Below are 27292 nucleotides of genomic sequence, written 5' to 3' on the forward strand. Positions count from 1 at the left end.
TGTTGTTCACGTCTTGCTTTATTTCCCGTTAATAGTGTAATTAAATGGTTATTTTTCCAGTTACCATGATTGTATACACAGTATTCTTGCAAGAGCTTCCATTTAACTCATCTTCAAAGAGATTTTCATATATACCCCCCCCCCACATTTCTGTGTTGATTAGTGAAAAAAACAGTATTACGAACATGCAGAAATGTTTTTATTCTAAAGTACAATGTGTTTGATATTTTGATTTTCTTTGTTCATTTCTTCTCATCTATGACTCAGATATTTAGATGGAAACATTGTTTCTAACACTGAAATTGGGTTTCTCTGGCCACACCTTTGTGATGAAGTGCTTTGTTAATTTATATTAAAGCAAAAATTTCTGTGTACTCTGTGACTTAGGTTAGTGAGATATATATATGTGTATGCAAGCCTGGTTGGAAGTATCAGATGCAATTTATATTTATATATATAAAAGTTACTGAGAATATAATGCTTTTTAAAAAGCAGCCTGCTTTGCTCTCTCAAATATGTTTCCAATGAATTAGTATTCCTTAAGAAAATTTTAGGGCCAGACACATATCAGCTCCATTGGCATTATGCCAGCTAATGGTTTTAATTCTCTTGTATGCTTTTTTAATTCCATGGAAAAATAATTTCTTAGTTTTTTTTTTAAAAAAAAGGCGAATTGAAGAAGGCTCTTGTTTCTTACTTTGCTGTGCAGCTGTCTCTTCCAACCTTCTTTCCTCAGTGATCGTCAGGACCCTGGAGTAGTGTGCAGTGTTGATGGCCAGAGCTGAGCTGGCTGGGGGAGCAGCGTCAGGTGGCAATGTGGGGGAGCAGGCCTCATCCCCACCCTGCTGCGGCCTCCTGCCCGTTCCCTCTCCTCCTCCTCCTCCTTCTCCCTGGTGCTCCCTCTGATCTGCTGGCACAAGGGTTGTGGGGCTGTCTGGTATCTGAGTTGGAGAAACTTGCTGGCTGAAATGGTGTATCACTGCTGGTAGATCAAACTGGGTCTGGAGTGTTCTTTCTGAATCTTGTGGCCAGGGGCAAGTCACAGCTTCCTTCTTTGCAGAAGTATTGAGTACTCCAAATCTCAATGTTTGTAAATGCTTACATCTTTGTAATAACGTTAGTAGCAGTAGTAGTGGTAAGTAAATGCTTATATTGCTGTAATAACAGTAGCAGTAGTAGTAATAATACCCCAAGATATCTTAATTTTCTCATTTCTGCTCTCAGTCACCTAATTGAAATGGAAATACATGCTTTGCTCAAAGTCATAGAAAGTGTTACTATTTTAATTATCCTTTCAATTCATCAAAAGAAGCAAAACTAAGCAGGAATTGGCTTAGTTTGGGGCAGCAGGCACTTAGATACATGCGTACACACATCAGAGGTGGCACAGCCTTCCCAGACCCGGGCTGAGGGGCAGTGGGAGCCTGAGCCTGCATTTTCCGTGTGGCACGTTTGGTACCTGCGGGATGGGGAGTGGTGGTGAGCACAGCAGCTGTGTGTGCCCTCCCGTGCTGGGCTGTTCTGAAACAGCTGGAGAGATTCATCTCCAGAGTGACTACTACTCAATGAGAGGATCGACTTAATTCATAGATTATACTGCAATTTTTTTAAAGGCCAGTTGGAATGGTAAAGTCAATAGAATTTAAAAAAAGACCCATTAAAACTAAGTAATATTTTCTATCATGTGGGTGACAGATTTATGTATATTGTGGAAACAAAATAGTTTTCACATACGTGTTGGATATGCAAATTTGATATTTGAAATTAATGATTCTGCATTTTGTGACATTTTTCACCTACTTTTTAAATTGTCAGAGTTAGGATAAACTGTTCGTTTCCAAAGCTGTTGGTATATTTTGAAAAGGCAAAGAAGGTTTTATTTTCTGTTCTTCAGATGTTACTGCTACTTTTAATTTTTTTTATATTCAAAGTTACTTTTTTTTTTTTTACAGAAATAAGCATTGGTGAAATTGTTTAGGCTTCCAAAATAAAAGTCTTGAAGAAGCAAAGTGCTGATGGTTGCTGTCAAACTTAGCATTTTTTTTGCTTGTCCAAGTCCCTGCTTGCTTTGAAACTGCCCTTGACACCACCTTGGTGCCTCTTCATTGCTGCTGCTGTGGAAGTCAATCAGTTTTTCATGTGTGAACCTGGAGAGAGGCCGGGTACTGGTTTTATAGCATGTATGTAACGAGATGAGGTGCCATTTTGCACCTGTTGGCCATGCTTGTGATGAGCTGGAGGAATACTTGTTTAGGAAGCCCAAAAGGCTTTTTCTGGGTGGCCGAGCAGCTCTGGCAGATGCTGCCAAGTGAGCAGAATAACCCGGTGTGGCTCCCGCCAGGCGCTGCCCTGCTCCTGCTATCCCTGCGCCAGGAGACTCAGCACTGCCCAGCTCGCTGAGCCATGCTGCCTGGGCAGATTCTGCTGCAGACCGGGGTGAGTCTGGCCTGCTTGTTTCTGGCAAGGCTAGCATGGGGCATTTCAAATGTTTGCCTGCAGTGCAAATGTAGAAGACCAAGGTGTCCTGAAATGCTTCATACAAAGGTTTAGGTAAAGACCATGAGAAAACAAAAGCTTTGTGTGAGTGCTGAATAAGCTGTTGGTTCTGGTCTCTTAACTATTTTTGGGGGGAGATCATTAGAAGCCTGATAATTCATTTTTTCATACCTATAGGCAGTGTAATTTGATGTTAATAGTAGCAATCTCATATCCAAAACTGAAAAACTGCTGAACTAAAAAGGCAGTGGGTGCTCTAGATGGGTGCAGTAGCTTACTGTGCAGTTTAAATGAACATTCTGTTCCATACTAAATCATCACATCTCTTCTTTCTTCTCCTCCTTTCTGTTTTAAACCATACAGAAGACTTGTTACAGCAAGGAGTAAAAGGTTCAAATACTGTAGGCAAAAAACATTGCCTGTTAAGCAGAGAATAATCAGAATTTATCCTTATTTTAAAACTTAATGCTGTTTTGATTCCAGTAGCATTTATATGACATTGTACTTTGTCCTGGTAGTAAAGGGGAGCCTAAACCTATGGAAAAGGAACAGTTGAGACATTGTTTAAAAGGTTTTAGACTTGAAAGGTTCAAGAAAAACTTGTGTTACTCTTGTGTGGAAATGCTGACATGAAAATAACTGTAAAAATTTATTTTGATGCAGTGTAAATTTAGTCACAAATGTATGTCTTCGGCCTATCCTACAGACTGGTCAATGCATTTATTAAATCAGAGAGAAGATATATTAAGGGGTTCTTTTTGGCCTAGTGTGGTTGGCCTGTTTGGTGCCTGTAGCGGCTGTGCTCTGCATATACTGGGCATTAGTACCTCTCTGTGAAAGATAAAACCTTTTTTGTCATTGAAAGTAGTGCTAATTTTGATTAAAATAATGTTCATGCTTTACACATTGGAATCTATTTTGCAGCTGAAGTTGAGTGCTTCTTTACTACAGACGAGAAAGTTTTCCTTTAGTCATTTGTGATACCTGGAAAAAGAATGGTGTAAGCTCATTTGCCCTCGTGCCCATTCACTTGTGTTCTTCCAAATGTATAGCTTAGCGTAAAATTGAAATGAGGTTTATTTTTTTTCAGTTACTACATTTCAGTGTCAGTTTAGAAATGAGAAGTGTTCTGAAGAGAAGCATTGTTATGTAACACTGCAAAGTGCAGTGATGGTTCCTGTGCTCTTCAGTGGCATATGAAAACCTAGTGTTTTTGTAAAACACTGGATTAAAAAAATATCCCCCCCCCAATACACTTGTTATGACAAGAGTTGTGTAAGTGATCCACTCTTTACAGTGAAAGGAACCAATTATGATCAGTTCTAATCACTTTGAAAACATAAGCAGCATATTTTTTAAGTACTTGAAAATTATTTATTGAATAAATAGCCTGCAAGCATATTTTTTTAAAAAATCCCAATACATGGAACATCTATGCATTGTTTTATGTACAGAGTATTTGCACGTGTGTCTACAGATTGGGTAAAGCAGGAGTAACATAAAATAATCTTTACTTGAAAGCTTTTGTTAGAGCTTTTCACTATCTGGACACACACCTCACCCTCACTCCTCAGTTGAGTTAAATCTTCTGAAGTTCAAATTTCATAGCTGTGTCCTAATAACTCTTCCAGTTTAAAACAAAAAAGGTACTCTGTGCCACCATTTCTTATAATAATTAATTTTTCTGAACATTATTTGAGCATAACAATTATTTATAGCTATTTTTTTATTTATTGGGCTTTTATTTACCATTTTGGGGTAAGTGTTCTTAGACATCTTGTTTTTGACAACAGTCCAAGATGTCTTAGAAATGCCGGAAGTGAAAGAATCTAAGAAGTGTTTTCACTTGCTCTGTTGTAGAGTTGGTAGGAAATCGGTGTTTTCTTAAGTGTTGTACTTTCCTAAATCACATTTAGTATGAACAGCCAGACTCACACATAGGCATATACATTTGGGGGGGGGGGGGGGGGGGGGAGCCGTTTGAGTATTGATGCGAACTTGGTTGTGCATATACAGATTGTTCAGTCTTCACCCTATACGCTCTCTTCTCATGCAGTTGGTACCAGATATTTATAGTAACCAGCTTCTCTGTTGTGCTGCTGACTTCTGGTGCAGCCTGGGAAGCGGGAAGTGTGTGAGATAGGGCCAGGGGGGGTTTGTACAGTTACAAACAGACGTGTAGGCTCTCGCAGAGTTGGCTGTGAAGCTTTTATCGGCTGTATTCTGGTACATAAATTTTGCAGCTGTATAAAATCAGGTTTTTTAGATGTAGATTTCAAGATTCTCATATAGCAATTTAGGAGGCTACATACATAGTAAACAAGCCCTGAGTTCTGGTTGTAACACTTTTTTATTTAGAATATATTTTACATATTTTATAGTCCATGTTTTGCCTGCTGTTTTTTTGGGAGACTGAGAAACATCCCTTTGCTCACTTACAGAAGAAAACTCCCCCAACTTTTCTGATATTAAAAGCATTTTTTGTTTTTTATTTGTATTTTTTATGTAGTGCCAGAACCTATTAAGACCAGTTTAAGCCAGCCCCAACCTGCCGGTACCGGTACCAGTACTTCCACCAGCACTATTACCAACAGCAGCAATGGCAAGCGTGCATCTGCTAATGGGCAGCAGCCAGCTGCGTCCCGTTACCTGCCTCGTGAGGTGCCTCCACGCTTCCGCCAGCAAGAACAGAAGCAGCTCCTAAAGCGGGGTCAGCCACTGCCTACTGGGACTCTGACCGGCACCAGCCCAGCACAAGGTACTGGGCAAGCAGGGGCGAGTCCTCCTCCGCAAGGAGCGGGTGGACAGCATCATCCCAGTAAGACCCAAACAGGTAAGAATCGAAACCCAGTCAGGGTATCAACTCATTCTCTATGTAGTTACGCCTTCCACTTAGCACAGGTGTTGCAGAAACTTAAGGAATGTTAAGAATTGTCTTAAAATAACAGGATTTAAAGCAAAGCATATACTATTTCTCTTTTTTTTTTTTTTTTTAGAGAATATATGATGTCATTTCTAAGATCCAATTCTAAAAGCTTTTCTTATTTATTTTAGATGTTCAAGCTTCTGGGGTCTTTTCCCAGGTTTTTTTCCTGTTTCTTTGGCAGTTATAATAGATATGATTTTCAGGAAATGTAAATATTTCTTAGTACTCACTCTTACAGAAGCATTGCTAATTTGGGTATTTCCAGGTTTTTTACTATAATTTTGGCATTTCTAATGTTCTTTAAAGAGATTTTTTGGGTATAATTATATGTAAATAAAAAATAGGAACTTTTGCTTGTGTTGTGACTCTTCTATGTCTTTACTTGCTTCTTCTCTCAATTGTTATTTTCATATTAGGAAAATAATACTTTGGGAAAAGTTGAGTATTTTAGGCCTTTCTATCACCTCATTCCATCCTTTGCAGATAGATGGCATGAGCTTCCTTTGGCTATTGGAAATAGCATATTGAGGAGTAGGTCTCTTAGCTACCTTTTTTTCCCTGAAGCTGCTAATGAGAAAATAAGAAGCAGCTCTCTTCTTATTTGCCCTTTTATGCTAGAGATTGTGTAACTTTAAGAGTGGAGATGAACTCAGTCAGTAATTGGTGTATATCACCTTTTTCATCACTGCTGTATATCTGTTGTGTTAGGCAAAGCAGGGAGTGTTCTAAGATACTTATCTATGGCTTAGAAAAAGTTATCTGAACTAAGTCACAAGGGGGGTTTTGATATCTTGAATTTCTGTATGATCTCAAGTGTTGCTCATTATCACTCATTAATGCTGTCAAACATCACAAAATTTGGATCTGAACTGTCTGCAGTTTTTCCCCTTTGGGCATTAGTGAATCTTTCCCTATTTTTGCTGTACTTGCAGCTGAACTGAACTCCAGCAGAGAAAATTACTTGGTGTTGTCCTTAGAAGTTTTAGTTAGATAAGACAAATCATCTCTCTCGGAAATTGTAGCTTTTATGGTTGTCAAGATGTATTTGAAAATATTATTCAGCTACTCCCCAGAAATACAAATCTGAAAAGTCAAACAATTGTTTGTTTACTTAAAATGTTGGATTTTTTTAAGGTAGGGAACCTGTATTCTTGAGTATTTGGCATTAGTGACATGGAAAATAAGCAGTTCCCACCAGTTAGATCAGCATTTTCATCTTCTCTGCGAGTTACAGTTCTGCAGGGTTGGTGTATGACATTTATGACTTTTCTGATTTGGAGATGTTTAACTGTCAAACTAATGTTGTGTGTTAGATACATACATATATATATATATATACACACACACACACGTTTATTATTTTCAGAAATCTAGTACTTATTATATGGTAGAGACAGACTGGCCAACTTAAGTGACTCAGGCTGTCTGAGGGTCAGTATTGGACTTCTTCCAAGCATCATTATAGGTGTATCTGAAACATCTTTGTTTGATGTTTAAGAAACATACTGTAAATCATGAAACGAAGTCCACCATAAATCATAACATAATCCATAAAAGAACCTAGCTTGTAAGAGTACAGTACTAGCTGTCTGACTTTGATCTTGCCAGATGCATTTGTACCTTGAGGTTTTTAGACCTCTCTTCCCAATTGTTGTTTTAACTTGCTGTATAAAATAAGCACTTGTTTCTGTAGTTTGTCAGCCTGGCAACTATCAGCAGATGTTTTATACTGTTTTAGTTTGCTTTTTTAGTTATTTTGCTACTTTTCTGTTACCATTGGACAAATTCATAATACAGTAAAAGCTAGTACAAATGAGAGGGAGTGCAGCAGCTTTTCAGCTTCATATTATATTACTTATTGCACAAAAGAAGTTAACCCATACCAAACCCTTAGCAAAAGTATATGAAAGCAATTAGTGCATAGAGTCAAAATTGTCAGGTTGTTCTTTAGTATGTAAAGATAAAAGCTTTCAAAGACACTGGCAAAATCTGCGTACAGTTCTTAGAGCAGGAAAGAGACTCTTAGACAAGCTAAATCCTTGACTACATTTTTGTCTTCTGACAGCAAGAGGTTGTGTTTTGAGACTCAAATGGCTGCATCTTCCTCATATAAAGAACTTGCCGAATACTAGAGATCATTTAGTTCTCTTTCCAGCAGGTGGAGCATCAGTTCATTTACTAACTAGTTACAGGAGGAAAAAACCCAAATCTAACTCAGTTTGTAAGGGATGACAGCTGTGTCCCTGGTTGCTTTGTGAGTTGGAGAGAAGAGTATATCATATCTCACTCCTGAGGGACCTTTGTAGCCATGAATATAGATATATTGACAATCTTACTTGGTCTGCATACTGACTTTGTCTTCACCTTGATGAGCATAAAGATCAAAGAAGAAGAGTGTTTAGGGAAGGCCAAAACCTTTTCATCTCAGCTGCTAGGATTTTAATAATTACTAGCCTACGAAAAAAATTTGGGATTCTATATCCTGAAAACCTGCAGCACTTAAGTTACGAATTTTCCGTGAAATTTAATTCCAACTGCGTCATATTTTGTGAAAACAGAGCATTTTAAACATGGTGATTCTCACTGAGCAAGACTTTGTCAGAAGGAAACTTTTTGCCTCTTTTGCTCTCATCATCGGTAGGAACTGTATTCCTTTAAATGTCTGTCTCTGGTTCCCTGGGTATTTAATTTACTAAAGAGTCTTTGCAAGCAGAAGTTCTCTGTGGAAGTGAAGGAAAAAAAAAAGTTGTCCAGAACAATCAGTGTGGGTACCCAATCCACATATAAACAGAAATTTTATCTGTGTGAACAGCACCTACATTGCAGAAGAGTGATCACTTCCTGAACATCACTAGACATCTTCAAAGTCTAGAGGCAGTCAATAATAGACCAGCGCTCAGGGCTTTCTCCCTCTCTGGTAACCCGATTGCCTAGCCAGAGCTTGTTAGACCTGTGCTGGATTCTGCCCAAGCAAGGCTCCATATGTGGCTTCTTTATACTCATGGTGAATAACTTTCTTTTCATGGGTGACCTGGTATTAATCAGAGACAGGATCATTGTATGCTAGCATCTTGTATCCAGAGGATGCTTAATGTAAATTCATGTCTGTAGCTTTTTTTTTATAGGGTCATATTCCTTTGTAGTTACCTTTAAATTATGCAACGACATTCCTTCCAGGCCCTATTTATAACTACCTGGGTATAACAAAAGCTGTTGGAGAGATGTTGCCAGCCTCTTCACTGTAAAAATCACACTATTTTATCTCTTTATTCTCTTATCAGCAGCCTCTCTTATCTACTGTCTTGGCCTATCCAAAGCACTTATCAGAACTCTAACTGCAATGTCATGAATTAAAAAGGATGTTCTGCCAGTGTAAGGCAAGTGGGATTAATGACCACTAATATATTATTTGTCAGCTTTATCATTTGGAAGTATCAGTGAAGTGGATGAGAGTATCACAGAATCACACAATTGTCTAGGTTGGAAAAAACCTTGAAGATCATCCAGTCCAACCATCAACCCAACATGAACAGTTCCCAACTACACCAGATCCCTCAGCACTATGTCGACCCTACTCTTGAACACCTCCAGGGATGGGGACTCCACCACTGCCCTGGGCAGCCCATTCCAACGCCCAACAACCCCTTCTGTAAATATCTAGTCTTAACCTTTCCTGGCTCAACTTGAGGCCATTCCCTCTTGTCCTGGTGCTTGTTCCTTGGTTAAAGAGGCTCATCCCCAGCTCTTTGCACCCTCCTTTCAGGGAGTTGCAGAGGGCGATGAGGTCCCCCCTCAGCCTCCTCTTCTCCAGACTAAACCCCCCCAGTTCCCTCAGTCGCTCCCCATCAGACCTGTGCTCCAGACCCTGCACCAGCTTCGTTGCCCTTCTCTGGACACGCTCGAGTCATTCAATGGCCTTTTTGGAGTGAGGGGCCCAAAACTGAACACAGTAATCGAGGTGCAGCCTCACCAGTGCTGAGCACAGGAGTAAAATCCCTTCCCTGTCTGCTGGTCACACTGTTTCTGACACAAGCCAGGATGCCATTGGTCTTCTTGGCCCCCTGGGCAGACTGCTGGCTCCTGTTCAGCTGGCTGTCAATCACCCCCCCAGGTCCCTCTCTGACTGGCAGCTCTCCAGCCACTCCTGCCCAAGCCTGTAGCGCTGCTGGGGGTTGTTGTGGCCCAAGGGCAGCGCCCGGCACTTGGCCTTAGTGAAGCTCCTGCAGTTGGGCTCAGCCCATGGCTCCAGCCTGTCCAGGTCTCTCTGCAGCCTCCCTACCCTCGAGCAGATCAACACTCCCACCCAACTTGGTGTCGTCTGCAAACTGACTGAGGGTGCACTCCATCCCCACGTCTAGATCATCAATAAAGATGTTAAACAGGAGTGGCCCCAAAACCGAGCCCTGGGGGGCACCACTCGTGACCGGCCACCAGCTGGATTTAACTCTCTTCACCACAACTCTCTGGGCCCGGTCGTCCAGCCAGTTTTTTACACAGCAAAGTGTGTCCCTATCCAAGCTGCGAGCAGCCAGTTTCACCAGGAGAATGCTATGGGAAATGGTGTCAAAGGCCTTACTAAAGTAGACAACATCGACAGCCTTTCCCTCACCAATAAGCAGGTCACCTTGTTGTAGGAGGAGATCAGGTTTGTCAAGCAGGACCTGCCTTTCATAAACCCATGCTGACTGGGCCTGAGCATCTGGTTGTATGATGGTACTTGGGATGAGCTGCTCCATCAGCTTCCCGGGCACTGAAGTCAAGCTGACAGGCCTGTAATTTCCCAGATCATCCTTCTGACCCTTCTTATAGATGGGCGTCACATTGGCTAATTTCCAGTCTGTCGGGACCTCCCCGCTCAGCCAGGACCACTAATAAATGATGGAAAGTGGCCTGGTGAGCACACCAGCCAGCTCCTTCAGCACCCTCGGGTGTATCCCATCTGGTCCCATAGACTTGTGTATGTAGTGACTTTTTGTTTCTCTTTTATGGTAATCTATAAACCATTATCTAGACAAACTGTTAAGGGAAGAAATTATAACATTTCAAATTGCATAAAACATTTTAGAAAGCTTATCCCTTAAAACAGTCTTCAATTCATTGTTAACTATTATGAAACTATTTACTTAAAGGTGGAGTTTTTTATCTCTACCCTCTCCACTTTGTCAGCCGACTCCAATAAGTGTGGTGAATACTTAACTTCTATTGAGATACGATGCATTAATGGAATGTCTCTTTTGCCATGTGGTCTGAAAGAATTGAGGTAATTTCTGGAAACTACCATGGGAGTTTAAAAATAACAAATAGCATGTCCTTCTTTGTTTCTTTACAAATCATGAAGTTTGTACAGGAGTCTCCAGGCAACCACTGTGTGTTTGATGATTATAAGAACAAAGATCAAAAGAAGTAATAGGTTTTTCTTGAAGATACCTCTCACTTTTCTGCAATTCAGCAATGTAGAACCAACATCCATCAACTCGAAATGTACTATGTCCTGCAGAAGTCATGATGAAACTTCCGCACTTCTTTTGTATTGGCGAGTAAAGTATTTTGTGGAACAGATCTGTAACACATGTTTTCAAAGTGTAAAGAGAAATGAAAGCGAGTAATTCATGCAGTAGTTGAAGTGAGAGAACACACAAGCATTGTGGACACTGAAGAGTTACACTTTTAATTTGTTCTATCTGTTGTTTTCTGGGAAGTGAGAACTTGACAGCAGTTAGAGATTTATTTTCCTACTGTAGGCTGATGCCAGATTCTTCTTTCCTATGAAGCTGAAAGTTTTACTTCATGCTTCTTTAGCTGCAGCTTGCATATTCATGCTTGTGACATGGTGTATGCATGTTGAAGTGAGTGTTGTCGCCAGTCAGTTGTTGTTGAATGCCGTTGTGTGGCAGGTAAACTCTTATAAATTTGTATTAAGTTTGGTTTTGATAAATTTTTTTAGGAAGCAAGATAAAAGTAAAAAACCACCTTACTGTAAAAATTGTGTCTGACAATAGTTCTTTCAAACATCCAATCCTTTAACTCTGGGCTAGAGTTCCTTCTAATAGAGCAGTTTTCTACAGTTGTAAAGTCAGATTTGGAGAAAAGTTTTAGGGAGAGAGATCTCTTCTAAAAGCAGTCAATATAGCTGGAAAACGCAGATAAGCTTTGATATATAGTTGTTTCATCAGATCTAGGCAAGTAGTAGTGACCTTGAAGCTAAATGCATGTTTAAACAATTGCCCAGTTTAGCTTATTGTACTTTGTGGTGACTGTAGTAAGGCATGTATATGTAAGAGAGATCTGTCCAGGCTGGAGCGATGGGCTCAGCCCAACTGCATGAGCTTCACTAAGGCCAAGTGCCGGGGGCTGCCCTTGGGCCACAACAACCCCCAGCAGCGCTAAGGGCTTGGGCAGGAGTGGCTGGAGAGCTGCCAGTCAGAGAGTGACCTGGGGGGGTGATTGACAGCCGGCTGAACAGGAGCCAGCAGTGTGCCCAGGTGGCCAAGAAGGCCAATGGCATCCTGGCTTGTGTCAGCAATAGACCTTAAAGATCATATAGTTCCAAGTCCCCTGCCACAGGGAGGGAGGGACACCTTCCACTAGTCCAGGTTGCCCAAAGTCCTGTTCAACTTGACCTTGAATCCTTCCAGGGAGTGGGCAGCTACAGCTTCTCTGGGCAACCTGTGCCAGGGCCTCACCACCCTCATAGTGAAGAATTTATTCCTTATACCAGTTTAAAACCTGTCCTCATGGGCTCCTCTATCACTTGGAGAAGGAAGTTATCCTCAATGCATTCCAGGAGTCTCCTGGATTGTTTGTGCCCTGCTGTGTTGTCCCTCCAGTAGATACCAGGGGGGTTGAATTCCCCCATGAGGACCCGGGCTTGTGAACATGAGGCTGCTCCCATCTGTCTATAGAGGGCTTCATCCGCTTGGTCTTCCTGGTCAGGGTCCTGTAGCAGACACCCACTATAACATCTCCAGTCCCTGCTCTCCCTTTAGTCCTGACCCATAAGCTCTCTGTTGGCTCCTCACCCATCCCCAGGCAGAGCTCCATGCACTGGTCACTGACATGGAGGGAGATGCCCCTCCTCGTCTCCTCTGCCTGCCCTTCCTAAAGAGCATGTACCCTTCCATGCCACCCCTTGGATCACAGGAGCCATCCCACCACGTCTCTGATGCCAGTAAGATTGTAGCCCTGCAGGCGCACGCACATCTCTACCTGCCCTTGTTTGTTCCCCACGTTAGGTGTGTTTGCGTAGAGGCAGTGAACTTGGGCCCCTGTTGAAGCTGACCCTCAGCTCAAGTTCCTTTGTGCTGCTCTTCAGGTGCTCTCCTGCTGCTCTGTGACCCCTCTGCAGGCTCTGGGCATCTGTTGCTGGCACTGACACAAGTTGGCTGTTGATCTTGAATGAAGGAGCTAGCATGGTGATGTTTCTTTGTAAACACCAGAACTGGCTATTTCTACTACTTCTGTAGAAGATAACTGTGTGTAGCAAGCACATGATGCTTATCTGCAATAAAAGTCCTAACAGTTTTCAATTTTTACATCACTTGACTGGGTGTGTGTTTGGCCATAATTTGCAGAGCAGTTCACTCTACAGCTCATCATTACACACAAGGATTCCGCAATGTGGCTATATAAAAAGTTTTCCTATTAGTGGGATCAAATGTGATGTTACACTATTTGTTTTTTAAAAAATATGGAAATTATCAGTATTTTGTTTTGATTAAATATTTTGCCAATGGTCTTATCAAATTACTGTTGTAAAGGAATATTCAGGTACCATCAGAGGTTGTATGAGTGGTGATTATGTTTCTTTTTTTTTTCCTCAGGGCTTTGTGTAGCATTTGGTAGTTCTTGCAGTCGGGTGCATATCCCTGGAAATCAGGCAGTGCTACCAAAAGTCACTAGTGACAAGTATATGTTTAGACAAAAGGACCTCTTTAAAAAAAAAAAATCGTACAAGGACAATAATACAGCAGTTAAGGTGGAGATGGGATCTGGCCAGTAGGTACTGTCTGGATGTACTCCTGAGTAATGAACACTTCCTGAAATGCAGTCATGGGAAAGTTTGTGAGAAGTGAGTCTTGCCTAGCAAAGGGTGTTGTCTCCTATGTCGATTTTCAAAAACTCCATATAATGCTTTGAATATAGAGAAGTAGCAACTGCTGTGTAGCACAAATATGGGCATTATGAATGAAAAATGATGTTAAAAACTCATCAGTAAACTAATCTTTGGAATGAATTTTTCTGTATTGTGTATGTTGTCTGACATCAGGCAGCAGGCTGTGAAAAATAAATCTGCTGCTTCCAATCTTTTTGACAGTGATTAGAATTTTTCACTGGGAGAAGGAAAAATAGAAATCTGTAAAGGATAAATAACTGAGGTGCCTTTATAGTTTCACTGTCCTTTCAAAGAGTGGGGCTGTGTGAAAGCTTGATGACTCAAAGGCCACTGCTTTTGCTTTAGCATCTGTAGACCTATGTCCTACCTCAGCTTCACTGTAGACGCTGTGCTCTAGTGACAGCCAGACACATGGGCTGCCCAGGCCTCAGTGGGGAAAAAGGGTCAGGAGACAAAGAGTCTGGCACGTTGTTACAATGTGCAGATGGCAGTTCTCTGACAGAGCAGGTGAAGAGACGGAATAGCAGGACCTGTCTCTGGTGTTCTTGTAAAAGGTAGAAAGTAACTTACTAAGGTCAAAGCGACCAGGAAATAGGAACTTAGTCCTTGGGAAGAGCAGAAAGGGAGTAACATCATATGAAGATTATTGAAAAGCTGAATTTGTACAGTTCAGGATACAAGTATGATATTACAAGAAACAAAAAACAAAGAAGCTGTTTGTAGCTGTTAAGAAAAAAAAAAAAGAACAAAAAGATAACACTTCTATAAGCCCATTAGTAGTAAAAGGAAGGCCAGTGGAAATGGTCTGATGTTCAGCAGGGAGGACCATCGATAGATGGCATCAGGAATACTTTAAATGCCTTTTCCCTTCATCTGTAACCTAACGATTGATGTAGAACTAAGGCTACAGTGAGTTAGAGTACTTAAGGAAATAAAATGTCTCCAGTTGTCAGAAAATGATGAAATTCATAGTAGACTACATTGAAGATGGGTTGGAGCAATCTGGCCCTCTGGCTTTCTTTCAGAATGTGAGAACTAGAAAACAGAAAATAAAACAACTGATGTTAAAAGGTGAGAAGGGAGAAACTGAGGAATTACAAATCAGTCAGAGTAGTGTGCTAGAATGATACTTATAAAAAATACCAGAGCAGCTATTTCTGTACATTTAGAACTTTGCAAGAGAGAAGTACGGCCAGAACCAATGTGGGTTTGTGGAGAGCAGTCGTGCTGAAGGAGAGCAGTTCCCTGTCAGCAGTGCGACAGGCTCTGCAAAATGGGAGGGAAAATCATGTCCTAGAAGTCAACTTTGTACAGCCTTTGAGAGTGCCTCAGAAGCCTTTCTCATGATGAACGTATGGTGGTGTAAAGAAGTGGGAAGAAACTGGTAAGACGTGTCATAGCTGCTGGGGAAGCTGTAGATAGAGTAGCGATCAGTCCTGACTGGCAGAATGAGAATGTTCTGAGTGAAAGTGCCAATTTGTACTCTTTGAATGATCCTAAACTGGAGAAGAGTGCAAGGCAACTGGAAGACAAAATTGCAATATGGAATAGTGGTGACAAAATAGTGTCATTGAATATGAGGCTAAGAAAAGGTATAGGTTCTTTGTTTTGGCCAGAGCAGCTCTGTACACAAATATGGTTACATGAGTATCATGCTGCAAAAATGGATCTGGAATTGGTCACAGGGTAAACCAAATTAATGGTGTCATACTGTTGAAAAGATGACATACATACTGAGGGATATAAACAGTACTGCTTCCCATGAGGTGCTTCTGATAAGGCCTCTGAATATTGAGTCCAGATTGTGGTACTGTGCCTTCAGAATGAATTTAACCTGCTGGAAGAAGAGCAGAATGCAACAGGAATGAGTAGAGATCTTGAAAACAAGCCTTCCAGAGAGAAGGGATTGGAGCTGTAGAGTTGGAAGGAAGGCTGGAATTAGAAATGCAGAAATACCTAAATGACTGCTGCAAGGAAGAAAATGGTATGTTCTATATGACTGTGATGGATCAGATAAGAAATAATGGGCTTAAATTTCAACAAGGAAGGTTAAGGTTAGACATTTAGGGAAAGCATGCCAGTATGAAAGCTATCTTAAGTGAGAGCACTTGGGAACGTGCAGTCTCTGTTGCTTGGAGGGCTTCCTTGGTGGGATGGGCAAATGTCACTTAGTGCATATCAGGAATAGTTGCTTAGGTCAGGTGAGTGGTCTTCATAACCTCTCAAATCCCCTTTTTTTAGTCTTCAGGTATGCATAAAGATTTAAAATTTATCAGACATATACCTGCTGAGGTTCCTACAAGACAGAGCACATGGAAGGTAGCAGTAGCTCTCTGCCAGCATGGGCTGCAGTGGAAACTGCTTTATTTTGCCCCCCAACTTTGGTGTGGGCTCTTCTCTTTGGGGTTCTGCATTGCCTTCCTATGTACCCCTGTCTGGTAAACACAGCCCCCTTCATTTGGTGCCCTTTATAAGCTCCTGCCTCCTGTAGCCAAAGTTGATTACACAAAGTTGATGTTATTATTAAGAAAAATACAAGGAACATAGGAATGTATCTTATGTTCTCTTCCAATTTTGACATATCACTTAAACTAATGAAAATTCCAATCATGTATAGCTGATACTGAAGTAATGTAATAATCCACAACAATATTTTGACTTTAAAGTTATTGTAAAATTGACTCTCAAGATTAGTTTTCTAATTGCATTTGAAATAGTTTTCTGAATGGAAACAAAACAAAACATTTGATTTTCATTCATCTGTTGTTTTTAAAATGAGGTTAAACCCGTCCAGTATTCAGAGACTATTGCAAAGAGACAGAGAACAAATGTCTTCAGAAGGAAACCAACTATTTTCAGGAGTACTTTAGTGGAACAGTTCTTGAGCCAAGAATAGCAGCAGCGATTGTGCTTTGGTAGTGAAGTGGCAGCAATTCTGAGAATGCAGCCAAACCTTTAAAGAGACATCAGTTGTGTGCAATCCAGTGCAGAAGGGTGAAACTGCTCAGATGAACACCTGACAAGAACTGAAACAGCAAATTTAAAACGTGCTCCATTTACTGCATAATTAATATGTATTTGGGGCAGATGGGAGGAGGAGGAAGAGCAAAGGGGTGAGAAAGGCAAATAATTGTGAAGGAACATATCAGACATACTGGAATTTTGTGTGTAAATTATCGTTTGAGATTTGTATATATGCATCGACAGAAGTTCTCTAGGTGTGTTCTCAGAATTTGTGCTGATATTTAGGTCCTGAAAACGTTAAGCTGCCCCCCCTTCTGTTCACACTCTGTGTGTTCATGTCTTAAAGAGAACCAGCGCTCTCCAGCCTGCGGTGGTTAAAGATGGTCGTTCCCCCTTGCTGCGGGAGGCAGAACGTGCCCCGATCCGCGCTGCATTGTCTGGGGCAGTTGTTCCCTGCGTTTATAAACAGCACCGCCTTTGATTAATACGCTTTCATGTTTGTCACTTAGATCTTTTTAGATAGAGGCAGAGAAGTCATTAAGGGCTTGGCAGCACACCAATATACATCTGGGACTTGGTCTGACTCTCCCCTGCCAAGTGGTGGGAGCTGACGTTGGGGCAGGCAGCAGGACCCGGGCAGGAGCTGACGTTTGGGCAGGAGGCAGGAGCTGGCTTTGGGGCAGGCAGGAGGACGCTGGGCAGGAGGCAGGAGCTGGCGTTGGGGCAGGCAGGAGGACGCTGGGCAGGAGCTGACATTCGGGCAGGAGGCAGGAGCTGGCGTTGGGGCAGGTAGCAGGACGCCGAGCAGGAGGCAGGAGCTGCTGCCTGTGCGGGCGGGCGGCAGCGCCCGCGTCTTCTCTTGGCTGACTTTCAAAATCGGGAGAAAAGCAGCTAGGGTGCTAATTGTAGCTGGGTCCTGAAGTGAAAATGTTTTGTGACAGTTGTAAGAATTTAAAGAGGAAGGAAGATCGGTTTAGTGTCAGCTGCAATTAGATAATCAAAGCTTAAAAATCCTACTCTGTTGATACCTTCACCTAGAGTTAAGGAGCGGAGCGAGGGGAAGGGGGAGGAGGGCTGTGCGTGGAAAGGGCATTTCCATAGCCAGTGCAGCCGAGGCCCGACCGAGCTTGCAGGTTGTCTGGGCGCACGCTTGCACAGAGAGATTTTCTTGGCAGCTCTACAGGATGAGGCTCACACTGTACACAGCCGACATATTGAAGCCGAGAGCCCTGGAGAACGTAGATGCAGGAGTAGAAACAGCTCTGCACACAATGTAGCGTCTCCTAGGATGGTTGGGCGGCTCCTTTCTTCAGGTATTTTATTACCCATCAGCCCTTTTTAGAGCCAAAAAAAGAGAAAGTAACCCTAACCCTGAGAAAATAGCATCTGCTTCTGCTAAATCAATTTATTACATAACATTTCAGAGAGAGAGCAGCAGCACAGCGTCCTAAGCTTTTGGCTGCATTTCAGGTTTGATAAAATGGCGTCTTCGCAGTGAGCTGCTTGCTAAAGATATGTTGCACTGAGCAGAAAAATGCAGTTATTTGCTGTTTTCTACTGCTGCTTTTGTTTTGGAGAGGTAGCATTTAGTGGAATCTCTACTAATAATGAAGAATGTTTGTTTTTGCTTGTTTTAATGCATTTAAAAGCTTTCAGCATCAGAGCAAAGGAACTACATTTTAATGTCGTAGTGCAGAAAATTAAAACAGGATAACAGGCTTTTCCACTTGTGTACTTAACAATGGTTTAGTTTTAAAATAAATAAAGCTGCTTTATTCAATGCTTCCATCTCTTTTCTGTCTTTCCACATTATGTACGCTATTCAAGATTTCAGCTTCCTAATATCTTTGAGACTTGTAAGTTAGCTTTGTAAGTGCCTTCAGATGGATGACAGTTTTCAAATTTGTCCTCTGTTTCAGCATTTGCATAAAGCTGGATGTAGCAGGTAACCTGAAATATTAGCACTAAAGTTCCCAGATTTTCTACTTACTATATTTTGTTCTTCAGAATAGATGCTTGTGCTATCTTTTTCTCTTATAAAATTAGGCTACATTTGGTCTAGCACTTAAAATTTTTTCTGGCAATTTCTATTTTATTTAGATTTAGAAAAATTCCTTATATAGTCTTCTGCTGGTGTTGAATTAAAAACTATTTCTTTTGGGGGGAGAAAGTAATTTGCCCTTTTTCTCAACTTCCCACTCAGAATCACTAACCTTTGTGTGACAAGTAAAAATCCCCAGTAGGACTGTCACTGGCTTTTAGGATTTTTCTCTCTTCTGCATGTCAAGGCGAAGAACAATGTTGTCTGTAATCTGTCCTTTGGGCAGGACAGGGCGAGCCAATGAATCTGGTGGTTGTTACGCTGACTAACATGAACTGAAAAATAAAACTAGTAATAAGAGAGGGACTCACAAGTAGATCTGATTTAAAATTGGATGAGCAAAACTTAGTAATAATGTGGTTTTCATTAAAAGTTTATCCCAAGTTTTGCCTCTTTGTGCCTTCTCCATACTTCGGTTCCTAAATCAGCTGAGTGTTATATTATAGTTCAGGGTACATAATTCTACTGCGCAGCATTTGAACTAATTACTGCAATGGAGGTTACAGTTACTTTTAACTCAGCTGAATAAAAATGAAAAGAAATAATATTATTGTAAATTACATTTTCAGAGGAGATGGACTGAAGTTTTTGAGTGAACTGCTTGTGCAGGCAAAGTATTTTGCTTTTCTAAGAAATGCATGCAAGAGCTTTGCCCCTTTCACTCCACTCATACTTTACATTTGTAATCTGTCTAAACATTAAAACTGATTTTGCAACTAATTATTCATATTCATTATCAAACATAGCCAAAAATGTTTTCTATTTTTAATAAGTGCTAAACTGAAGTTGGTAAAGTATGTTGGGTACAGTATGTAATAACACCAGCAGTCTCCTCCCATCCCATTAAGGATATCATTTATAAACACAACCAAACCCTCATGCTTATTGGTAACACTGATCTAGGCTGTGCTTTTTTCAGGTAGCATATATGATTACAGTTTGATAGAAGTTATGTTTGTTTAAAACAAATTTGAGCTGTTATTCGTGGTATTAGATTAATTTTTACTTCCTGATTGCTGAAGACATTTTGTTAATCAAGGGAATCATAAGTTCTTTTATAAAAGATGAATATTTAAGATTTTCAAACACAAAGTATTAATTTAAAAGTTATTTCACTTTGCAGTGTACCAGCACTAGGATTGGCTAATGTAAAATACCCGTGGCTCCTGTTCCTGATGCTTTGTTTAAAATCTTTGCTGAGTTCACGGAGGAAGGATAGAAATGCTTCTGCTGGACTGCAGTGCTTTTATTTCTGATCTTTGCATAAATAAAGAGGAACTGATTCTTAAGAATTTTTTAATAGGTTTCCCATTTCAGTCTTAACAGCTTTGAAAAGAAAATATTCACAATTTCTGTGAAGAGTTGATTTCCTAGAAAGTTGGAGGAAATCTGTGTTAAAAAGAAAAACAAACAAAAAAATCTATATTTAATCATATAAAATATTTTGCTTTCATTATTTTTCTTAAATGTTTAAAGTCCTTGTGGATTAAGTAGGAGTGTGCTACTGGTTATTTAATTTATAGGAATTAACTCAGTCTAGAGGAAATGGAGAAATGTATTTTGGTTATTTGCTTTTAGACAAGAATATTAAAATTACTCTTTTCAGCATCAGTTCTGTACTCAAACTGTTATGTTTGTCCAGCAGCAAAGTCACAGTTTTTGCAGCTTTCTGTTTATTTTGTGATTTCCCCCCCCCCCCCCCCCCCCCCCCCCCCCCCCCCCCCCCATTCTCTCATTCTCTTTATTTTATCTGTCCTGTTTCTTACAGGCTTTATAGCAGCAGCCTTTAGTGTTAGAACCAATTGTTCCAGTAAATATTTGGACACTGTGAAGTTATTGCAGATCTGGTTTTGCTCTTTTTTTGAATCTATGACTTTTGAAAGGTACCAGCATGGTCCCACTGACTCCAGAACAGGGAAGGCGCAACACGGGTACACTGCTGCTCAAGAGAGGGCTTGCTTATTTTATGTCACCTACATGGAATTATTGTAATCCCTATCAAAGTAACCACTTTCAGATTAGTCAGTGGTTATTGCTGAGGGCATAATCTGAACCTCAGTAAGAGGAACTATGCTGATGGTACATGAAAGGGAGTAACTGTGGAGTTGCAAAAAAAGGCACGAAAGGGTTTGAGCTGCGTGTGTGCTGCTTCCAAGCTGAACATACTTGATACTCTTTGGGGTAGATGTGCTTATCCAAGCTAAGGCACTTGGCCATTTTCTACATTTAGTGTGGACATCTCTTGATTTTTGTAGTTCTTCCCCCTCATAACTATTTTTTTCTTGTTTCTCTGACTGCTCTTCAAAATCCTAGTATCTTATTTAATGAACCATTTTGCTGCCTACTCTCAGGAATCTTTCTAAGCTGTTTTGTCATCTTCCTCTTCCATTCCCACCCCTTCCCTTTACTTTCTGTTGTCTAAGTGCTCTCAAACTTGAGCATTGCTTTAACCATCATCTTTAGGGGAGAGGAGAAAGCAAAAGAAATGATTAAACAAGCAACTCCCTTTCATCTCATCTTGTAGGTCTTGGTGCCATTTTTGTGAGCATTGAGATGTCTTGCACTGTGCTCTTGATCCTTTCTTCACAAACCTGCCCTGCACAGAGACTGACTTGCCTTGGGCAGCACCATCGTTCTCCCAGGCACTTGCACATGTAGCTTAGGTTTTGGCTTTGACAAGACCTTTTTATTGGAACAGTGTATTTCAAGCCACTTTTAAATCTTTCTGTCATGTCTGAAATGCAGTGCTGAATCTCACCACCCACAGTGTTGGAAAAAAATCTCTCCTGTTATCTGATTCCTTCATTGCTTCAACTTCTTATCTTCTGGCCTGGCCTGCTGCTGCCTTTTTTTTCTTTGTTCATTCCTGCTCTGCTAAGAATGCTGCTTGGCTCATTTTTCTGACCCTGTTGACCCTTTTTAAGTCATTTCACAGTCTTCCTTTCCCTTCATGTCTTATCTGGGACTCTGGTCTCTATTTAACACCTGTGTAGTAAACCTAGATTATCAGGTAAATTTTCAACCTGCTTCCTTAGCTCTGTAATGTAACCAGTTGTCTTTAGATGTTTTCTTCCTTTCTCGCAACTGCACATATGGGAGAGAATGCACGTAAATCCAAGTGGCTCCTTTCACATTCTCTTTCGGATTTGTCATATGCACATCAATTATTTAGCTCTTAAGCTTTTTCTGGCGTCATGAGAAGACAGGTGATGAGCTAAGACTATTTTTTCCCTTTCTTTCTCCAACATCTATACTTTTGCCTCAATTGATTTAAATTAAAAAAAAAAAAAAAAGAAAAAAAAAAAGGGCAATCTGTCCTGCGTTATTGTGTTCTTTCTTCATCTTGATAAATCTTCATGAGGCAACCCAGAAATTCTCCCTCTTTCTTGAAGAGCTACAGGTGAAATGTGTGAAGAAGGCTACTTTGTCAAAGAGAGAGAAAGCTTTTTCTCATTCTTGGAACAATTTTTTTCAGTATTAGAACACCTCTAATTGGCAGATTAGAGGAGCTAATCACACCAAACTATTTGTGATATAAATTAATGGATATTAGGCATCCACCGTTAACAGCTTACTTGGGAGATTTGTTAGATCCATTTCCCCCACAAAATAACTCTTATTCAAATAATAAAAAATGAAACTCATGATTCTGCAGATTTACAGCAAATAAAAATAATTTATATCCAAAATTTATAACTTAAGTATATGCAGTTTTCTCCCTTATTTAGACAACCAGTTAAGAGGAACTTTCTGCAGATCATCTCTAGTATGTATTCCTAGGATCAGACTGAATTACTTCCTATAAAATTCCCATCAGCAGAAACTAAAAGGAGTAATCTGTACTAGAAATCTTGTAGAGAGCAGTCAGGATGGAAATTAAATGCAAAAACTTGAACTAAACTTGAATTCTTAGCATGAGAAGCGTGTCTTTCAGTTTAACCTTTTAAGCAAGCAATTAGATACTGAATAGTTTTTGTTTTATTTTTTGATTTAGCGTATATGTTTGAGGATGTGGGCAGTGCTCTGAAAAGATTGTCTTCTGAGTATCTGTGCAACATGTTGATTTTCATTGGTTAGGGGGGGAAACTGAACTGTATGTGGAAGCACAAAAGAATGTTTAAACCACATGTGAATCCTTTAAGAGAGAAGTTTCTTGATCAAACTTTCTGTTACTTAGAAATGCCCAAGTTCTCTGCTAAAACGTAAGTTGCAGTAGTGGTGTTTAAATAATTGACACTGGATAGTAAAGCTGGTGTCGGTATTTGTTTATTTACAGGAAGGGTTGAAAACCTAAATGCAGTATAAATTTAGTGTGTTTAATTGTGACATGCGTGTGTATGTAGTATCTAATGACAGGAAGATAAATTTTTTATTGGATGCTCTTTCTTTGTGTTTCTCTGAAGAATGAGAATTGACTCAAAACAAATGGTAAGAGTCTGCTACATACTCTTCTGCATTTTTTTCCAAATTTGCTTTTTAGATTTTTCACATAGATTAGTGCATTTGCTATCCTTATTTATTGCCTGCTTATTGTTTTTACTAGTATACTAAGGGATACAAAACACTTTTGTTACTGTTCTAAAACTGAATTGTTCCATTATTTTAATTGAGAGTTTCACCAGATTAAAAAAAAAAGAAAAAAGAAAAAACACAAAAAAAACCCTAAATACGAGCATCTTGCTTTATTGTAGTGAGGAAAATTGCTGTGTTATGTTAGAGAATGTACTCTAAATTTTAGAAGAATGCAGTGTTGTAACTAGCAATGTAAAATAGCACTTAATAGAGGGCTTTTGCAGTGGTTGAACAGTGGACTCATTTTTAAACTTGTTGGATCCTTTCAGATCTCAGCCACAGTGGATTGGGAGACCATTATGAGAATTCCCACTGGGGACAGCAGCCCGCTTTCAGGAGTGAAGGCAACTGCAGCTGGGATAAAGTGATAATAGACAGGACTGACAAGGAAGCGTGGCCTTCCATTACCGGAGCTGAGACTGAGTCTGCCTCAGAATGTACTACAGACACTGACTCTGCCTCCAACTGTGGCTCAGAGAACAGTAGCATGGCTACAGGGAGTGCCCAAGGCAACTTCACTGGACATACAAAGAAAACTAATGGCAATAATGGCGCCAACGGAGCACTCGTCCAAAGCACTTCTAACCAGAGTGCCCTTGGAGCTGGTGGAGCAAATGGTAACGGCAACTCGGCCAGAGTGTGGGGTGTGGCTGCGGGCTCCAGCTCTGGCCTAGCTCACTGCTCTGCCAGTGGTGGGGATGGAAAGATGGACAACATGATGGGAGATGGTAGAAGTCAGAACTGCTGGGGTGCTTCCAACTCGAATGCTGGCATTAATCTTAACCTTAACCCTAATGCCAATCCGGCTGCCTGGCCTGTACTTGGACATGAAGGAACTGTGGGAGCAGGCAACCCTTCCAGTATTTGCAGTCCAGTCAGTGCCATAGGTCAGAACATGGGCAACCAGAATGGGAACCCAACAGGCACCTTAGGTGCTTGGGGAAACTTGCTGCCGCAAGAGAGCACAGAACCACAAACGTCCACTTCTCAGAATGTGTCTTTCAGCGTACAACCTCAGAACCTTAACACTGATGGACCAAATAACACTAACCCCATGAACTCTTCACCAAACCCTATCAATGCAATGCAGACAAATGGACTGCCGAACTGGGGGATGGCTGTTGGTATGGGGGCCATCATCCCGCCCCACCTGCAAGGCCTTCCTGGTGCTAATGGAACATCAGTTTCTCAAGTCAGCGGGGGCAGTGGTGAAGGAATGGGCAGTTCAGTGTGGGGGATGTCCCCAGGTAGTCCTGCCACAGGAAACAGCAATTCTGGGTTCAGTCAGGGGAATGGAGACACTGTGAACTCAGCATTAAGTGCTAAACAAAATGGATCCAGCAGTGCTGTGCAAAAGGAAGGAAACGGAGCAAGCGCATGGGATTCGGGGCCTCCTTCAGGTCCTGGGGTACTAGCGTGGGGCAGGGGCAGTGGCAACAGTGGTAGTATGCATTCTGGAGCTTGGGGCCACCCCAACCGTAACACCAGCAACGGTGTGAACGGTGAATGGGGCAAGGCCCCAAACCAGCATTCCAATAGCGACATCAACGGGAAAGGATCAACAGGGTGGGATAGCTCTAGTGTTACCAGTCCGAATCCTGCCATGCAGCAGGGCAGCGAACAAATAAACTCTTGGGCCAAAGCTGCAGCATCTGGCACCACAGCTAGTGAAGGAAGTAACGACAGCGGTGGGAGTCAAAATGAAGGCAGTACTGGGAGGGAAGGGGCTGGAGAGGGCAGGAGGAGAGACAAAGGGATGATAGACCAAGGGCAAGTTCAGTTACCAAGAAATGACCTTGACCCCAGGGTCCTGTCCAATACAGGGTGGGGACAGACCCCTGTAAAGCAAAACACTGCCTGGGAATTTGAAGAGTCCCCAAGGTCTGAACGAAAGAATGACAATGGAACAGAGGCCTGGGGTTGTGCAGCTACTCAATCTTCAAACTCAGGGGGGAAGAACGATGGGTCCATCATGAACAGTACAAATACCTCTTCAGTATCTGGGTGGGTCAACTCTCCACCAGCAGCTGTTCCAACAAATACAGGTTGGGGAGACAATAACAACAAAGCACCAAATGGCCCAGGGGGATGGGGAGAGTCAGCAAGCTCTACTACTGTTAATAATGCTGCTGCTGCCAAAAGCGGCCACGCTTGGAGTGGGACCGCAAATCAGGAGGACAAATCACCTACCTGGGGTGAACCTCAGAAACCCAAATCTCAAAACTGGGCAGATGGACAGAAATCAAATCCAAGCTGGACTTCAGGAGGTGGAGATTGGACAGATTCATCATCTGTTCCTGGACACTTGGGTGAGGGGAAGAAGAATGGATCTGGATGGGATTCTGACAATAGATCAGGGTCTGGTTGGAATGATTCCACAAGGTCTGGGACCAGTGGGTGGGGAAATGGCACAAACAGCAAGGCTAATACAGGTACAAGTTGGGGGGAATCTTTAAAGCCAGGCCCCCAACAAAATTGGGCTAATAAACCCCAGGACAACAATGTGAGTAACTGGGGAGGAGCTGCTTCTGTAAAACAGACGGGGTCAGGGTGGGTTGGTGGGCCAGTGCCAGCCAAACAAAAAGAGAACTGTGAGGCAACTGGCTGGGAAGAGCCATCTCCACCGTCCATTCGCCGCAAGATGGAAATCGATGATGGTACCTCAGCTTGGGGCGACCCAAATTACAACAACAACAAGACTGTAAACATGTGGGATAGAAATAATCCTATAATTCAGAGCAGTACCACAACCAATACCACCACCACTAGCACCATTATCAACACAAATATGGTTGAACCTCAGCCATCGCACCAGTCAAGTGCCCAGCCGAACCGGTCCCCGCTGCTTGGTCCAGGTAGGAAAATAGTTTTATAAGATACTTTATACCAGTACTCATTACTGAATGCTGTCTGGTCTGATCAGTGTGTAGTTACACATTAAATGTAGAAAACATCTATCTATGTCACAGGATAAGTTTATTCATTTACTGTGAAGCAGTGTTAAAATCTTGTCTTGAGGACAGAACCCATGGAACCTGACACAAGCTGTCCAAGTGAATCTAAGAAAGGCTCAAATAGGTTGTTGATCCCTATATATTTTGTCAGCTTTTCAACAGTTCTTTAACACCTTCTTTTATTTCAACCATTTGAGAGTTGGGGTCTTTTTACTAACCTTTTTTCTCTTATTTGTCTTCTGTTACCACTGCTCAGTCTTTGTTCTTGTTTAGACAGCATGCATCTGTTTCTTTTCTGCAGCCATATCTCTTGGCAACGTGTTTTTTAACGGTTGCATGAATCTAGGCTGTTGCTGTTTCTCTGTTTTCTGTTTGTTGCCTTTTATGAAGAAATGGTTCTCTTCCATACTTCAGGTCTCAAGCAACAGGTAGTATCCTGCACTTGTATGTGATTCTCATAAAGCTGGACTGATTAAAGATGTTACTATTCAGAGTGGCTGGGAGAAGTTATTCTAGCTTTAGCTACGTTCCAAAGACAAGTTTTTAGGCATCTAGGAATTTTTCAATTCAAAGACAAGGTACAGTTGTAGACAAGGTACAGTTGTAGACAAGCAGCAAGGAATAAAAATGCAGAAAAAAATTAGAAAAACGCCTAGGGGAGGAGGTATTTAAATAGAAGCCCCTAGTAGCAGCCCTGCTCTATATCGTGACCACAGACTTCTCAGAATAAATCTGATCTTACAGTGCTCTTTGAAATTCTTAATCTGATTTTTGTCTCCAAGTTTTTGTTTCGTCTTGGTCATGGCTAAATATTGAATTTTTAACCATGGTTTTTTCCAAGTGGGATTTGTTCTACTTCTCCTATTTCCATCATTTTTCTCTTTGATGTTTTGAAATAATTGAAACTTACTGTAATGTCTGTGTATAAGTAGGCTCATGTTCCCTACTCTGGTCAAGTATTTTAACAGTCGAGAGTATCATATTTTGATAAAATAACATGTGCTGCAGAAAGATAAATCTTTAAATAGGTTTGTACTTGGTCAGTCCGACATACATGATCTATAGTTTGTTTACATTTAACTTATTTCATCCATATTTAAAACTTATGAAACTGACAATTCAATTTCTGAATTGTATTGGAGATACCATGATAGTGGGGTTTTGGT

The 27292-nt window shown here is 41.2% G+C and overlaps 1 protein-coding gene across 6 annotated transcripts in view; it reads left to right on the forward strand.

Annotated features, from left to right (window-relative positions):
* TNRC6C (trinucleotide repeat containing adaptor 6C) overlaps positions 1-27292 on the forward strand; it is a 109820-nt gene that overhangs the window by 45328 nt on the left and 37200 nt on the right. For 5 of the 6 annotated variants that reach the window (XM_074922299.1, XM_074922294.1, XM_074922296.1 and 2 more), the window contains exons 4-5: positions 5006-5329; positions 23442-26027. In XM_074922299.1, the coding sequence (XP_074778400.1) occupies positions 5006-5329; positions 23442-26027 (2910 nt within the window). Of the gene's footprint in view, positions 1-5005; positions 5330-17567; positions 17813-23441; positions 26028-27292 lie in introns of those variants that run through there. The other variant, XM_074922300.1, reaches the window with a different exon arrangement.

Source organism: Athene noctua, chromosome 18 (genome assembly GCF_965140245.1).
Source record: "Athene noctua chromosome 18, bAthNoc1.hap1.1, whole genome shotgun sequence".
NCBI lineage: Eukaryota > Metazoa > Chordata > Aves > Strigiformes > Strigidae > Athene > Athene noctua.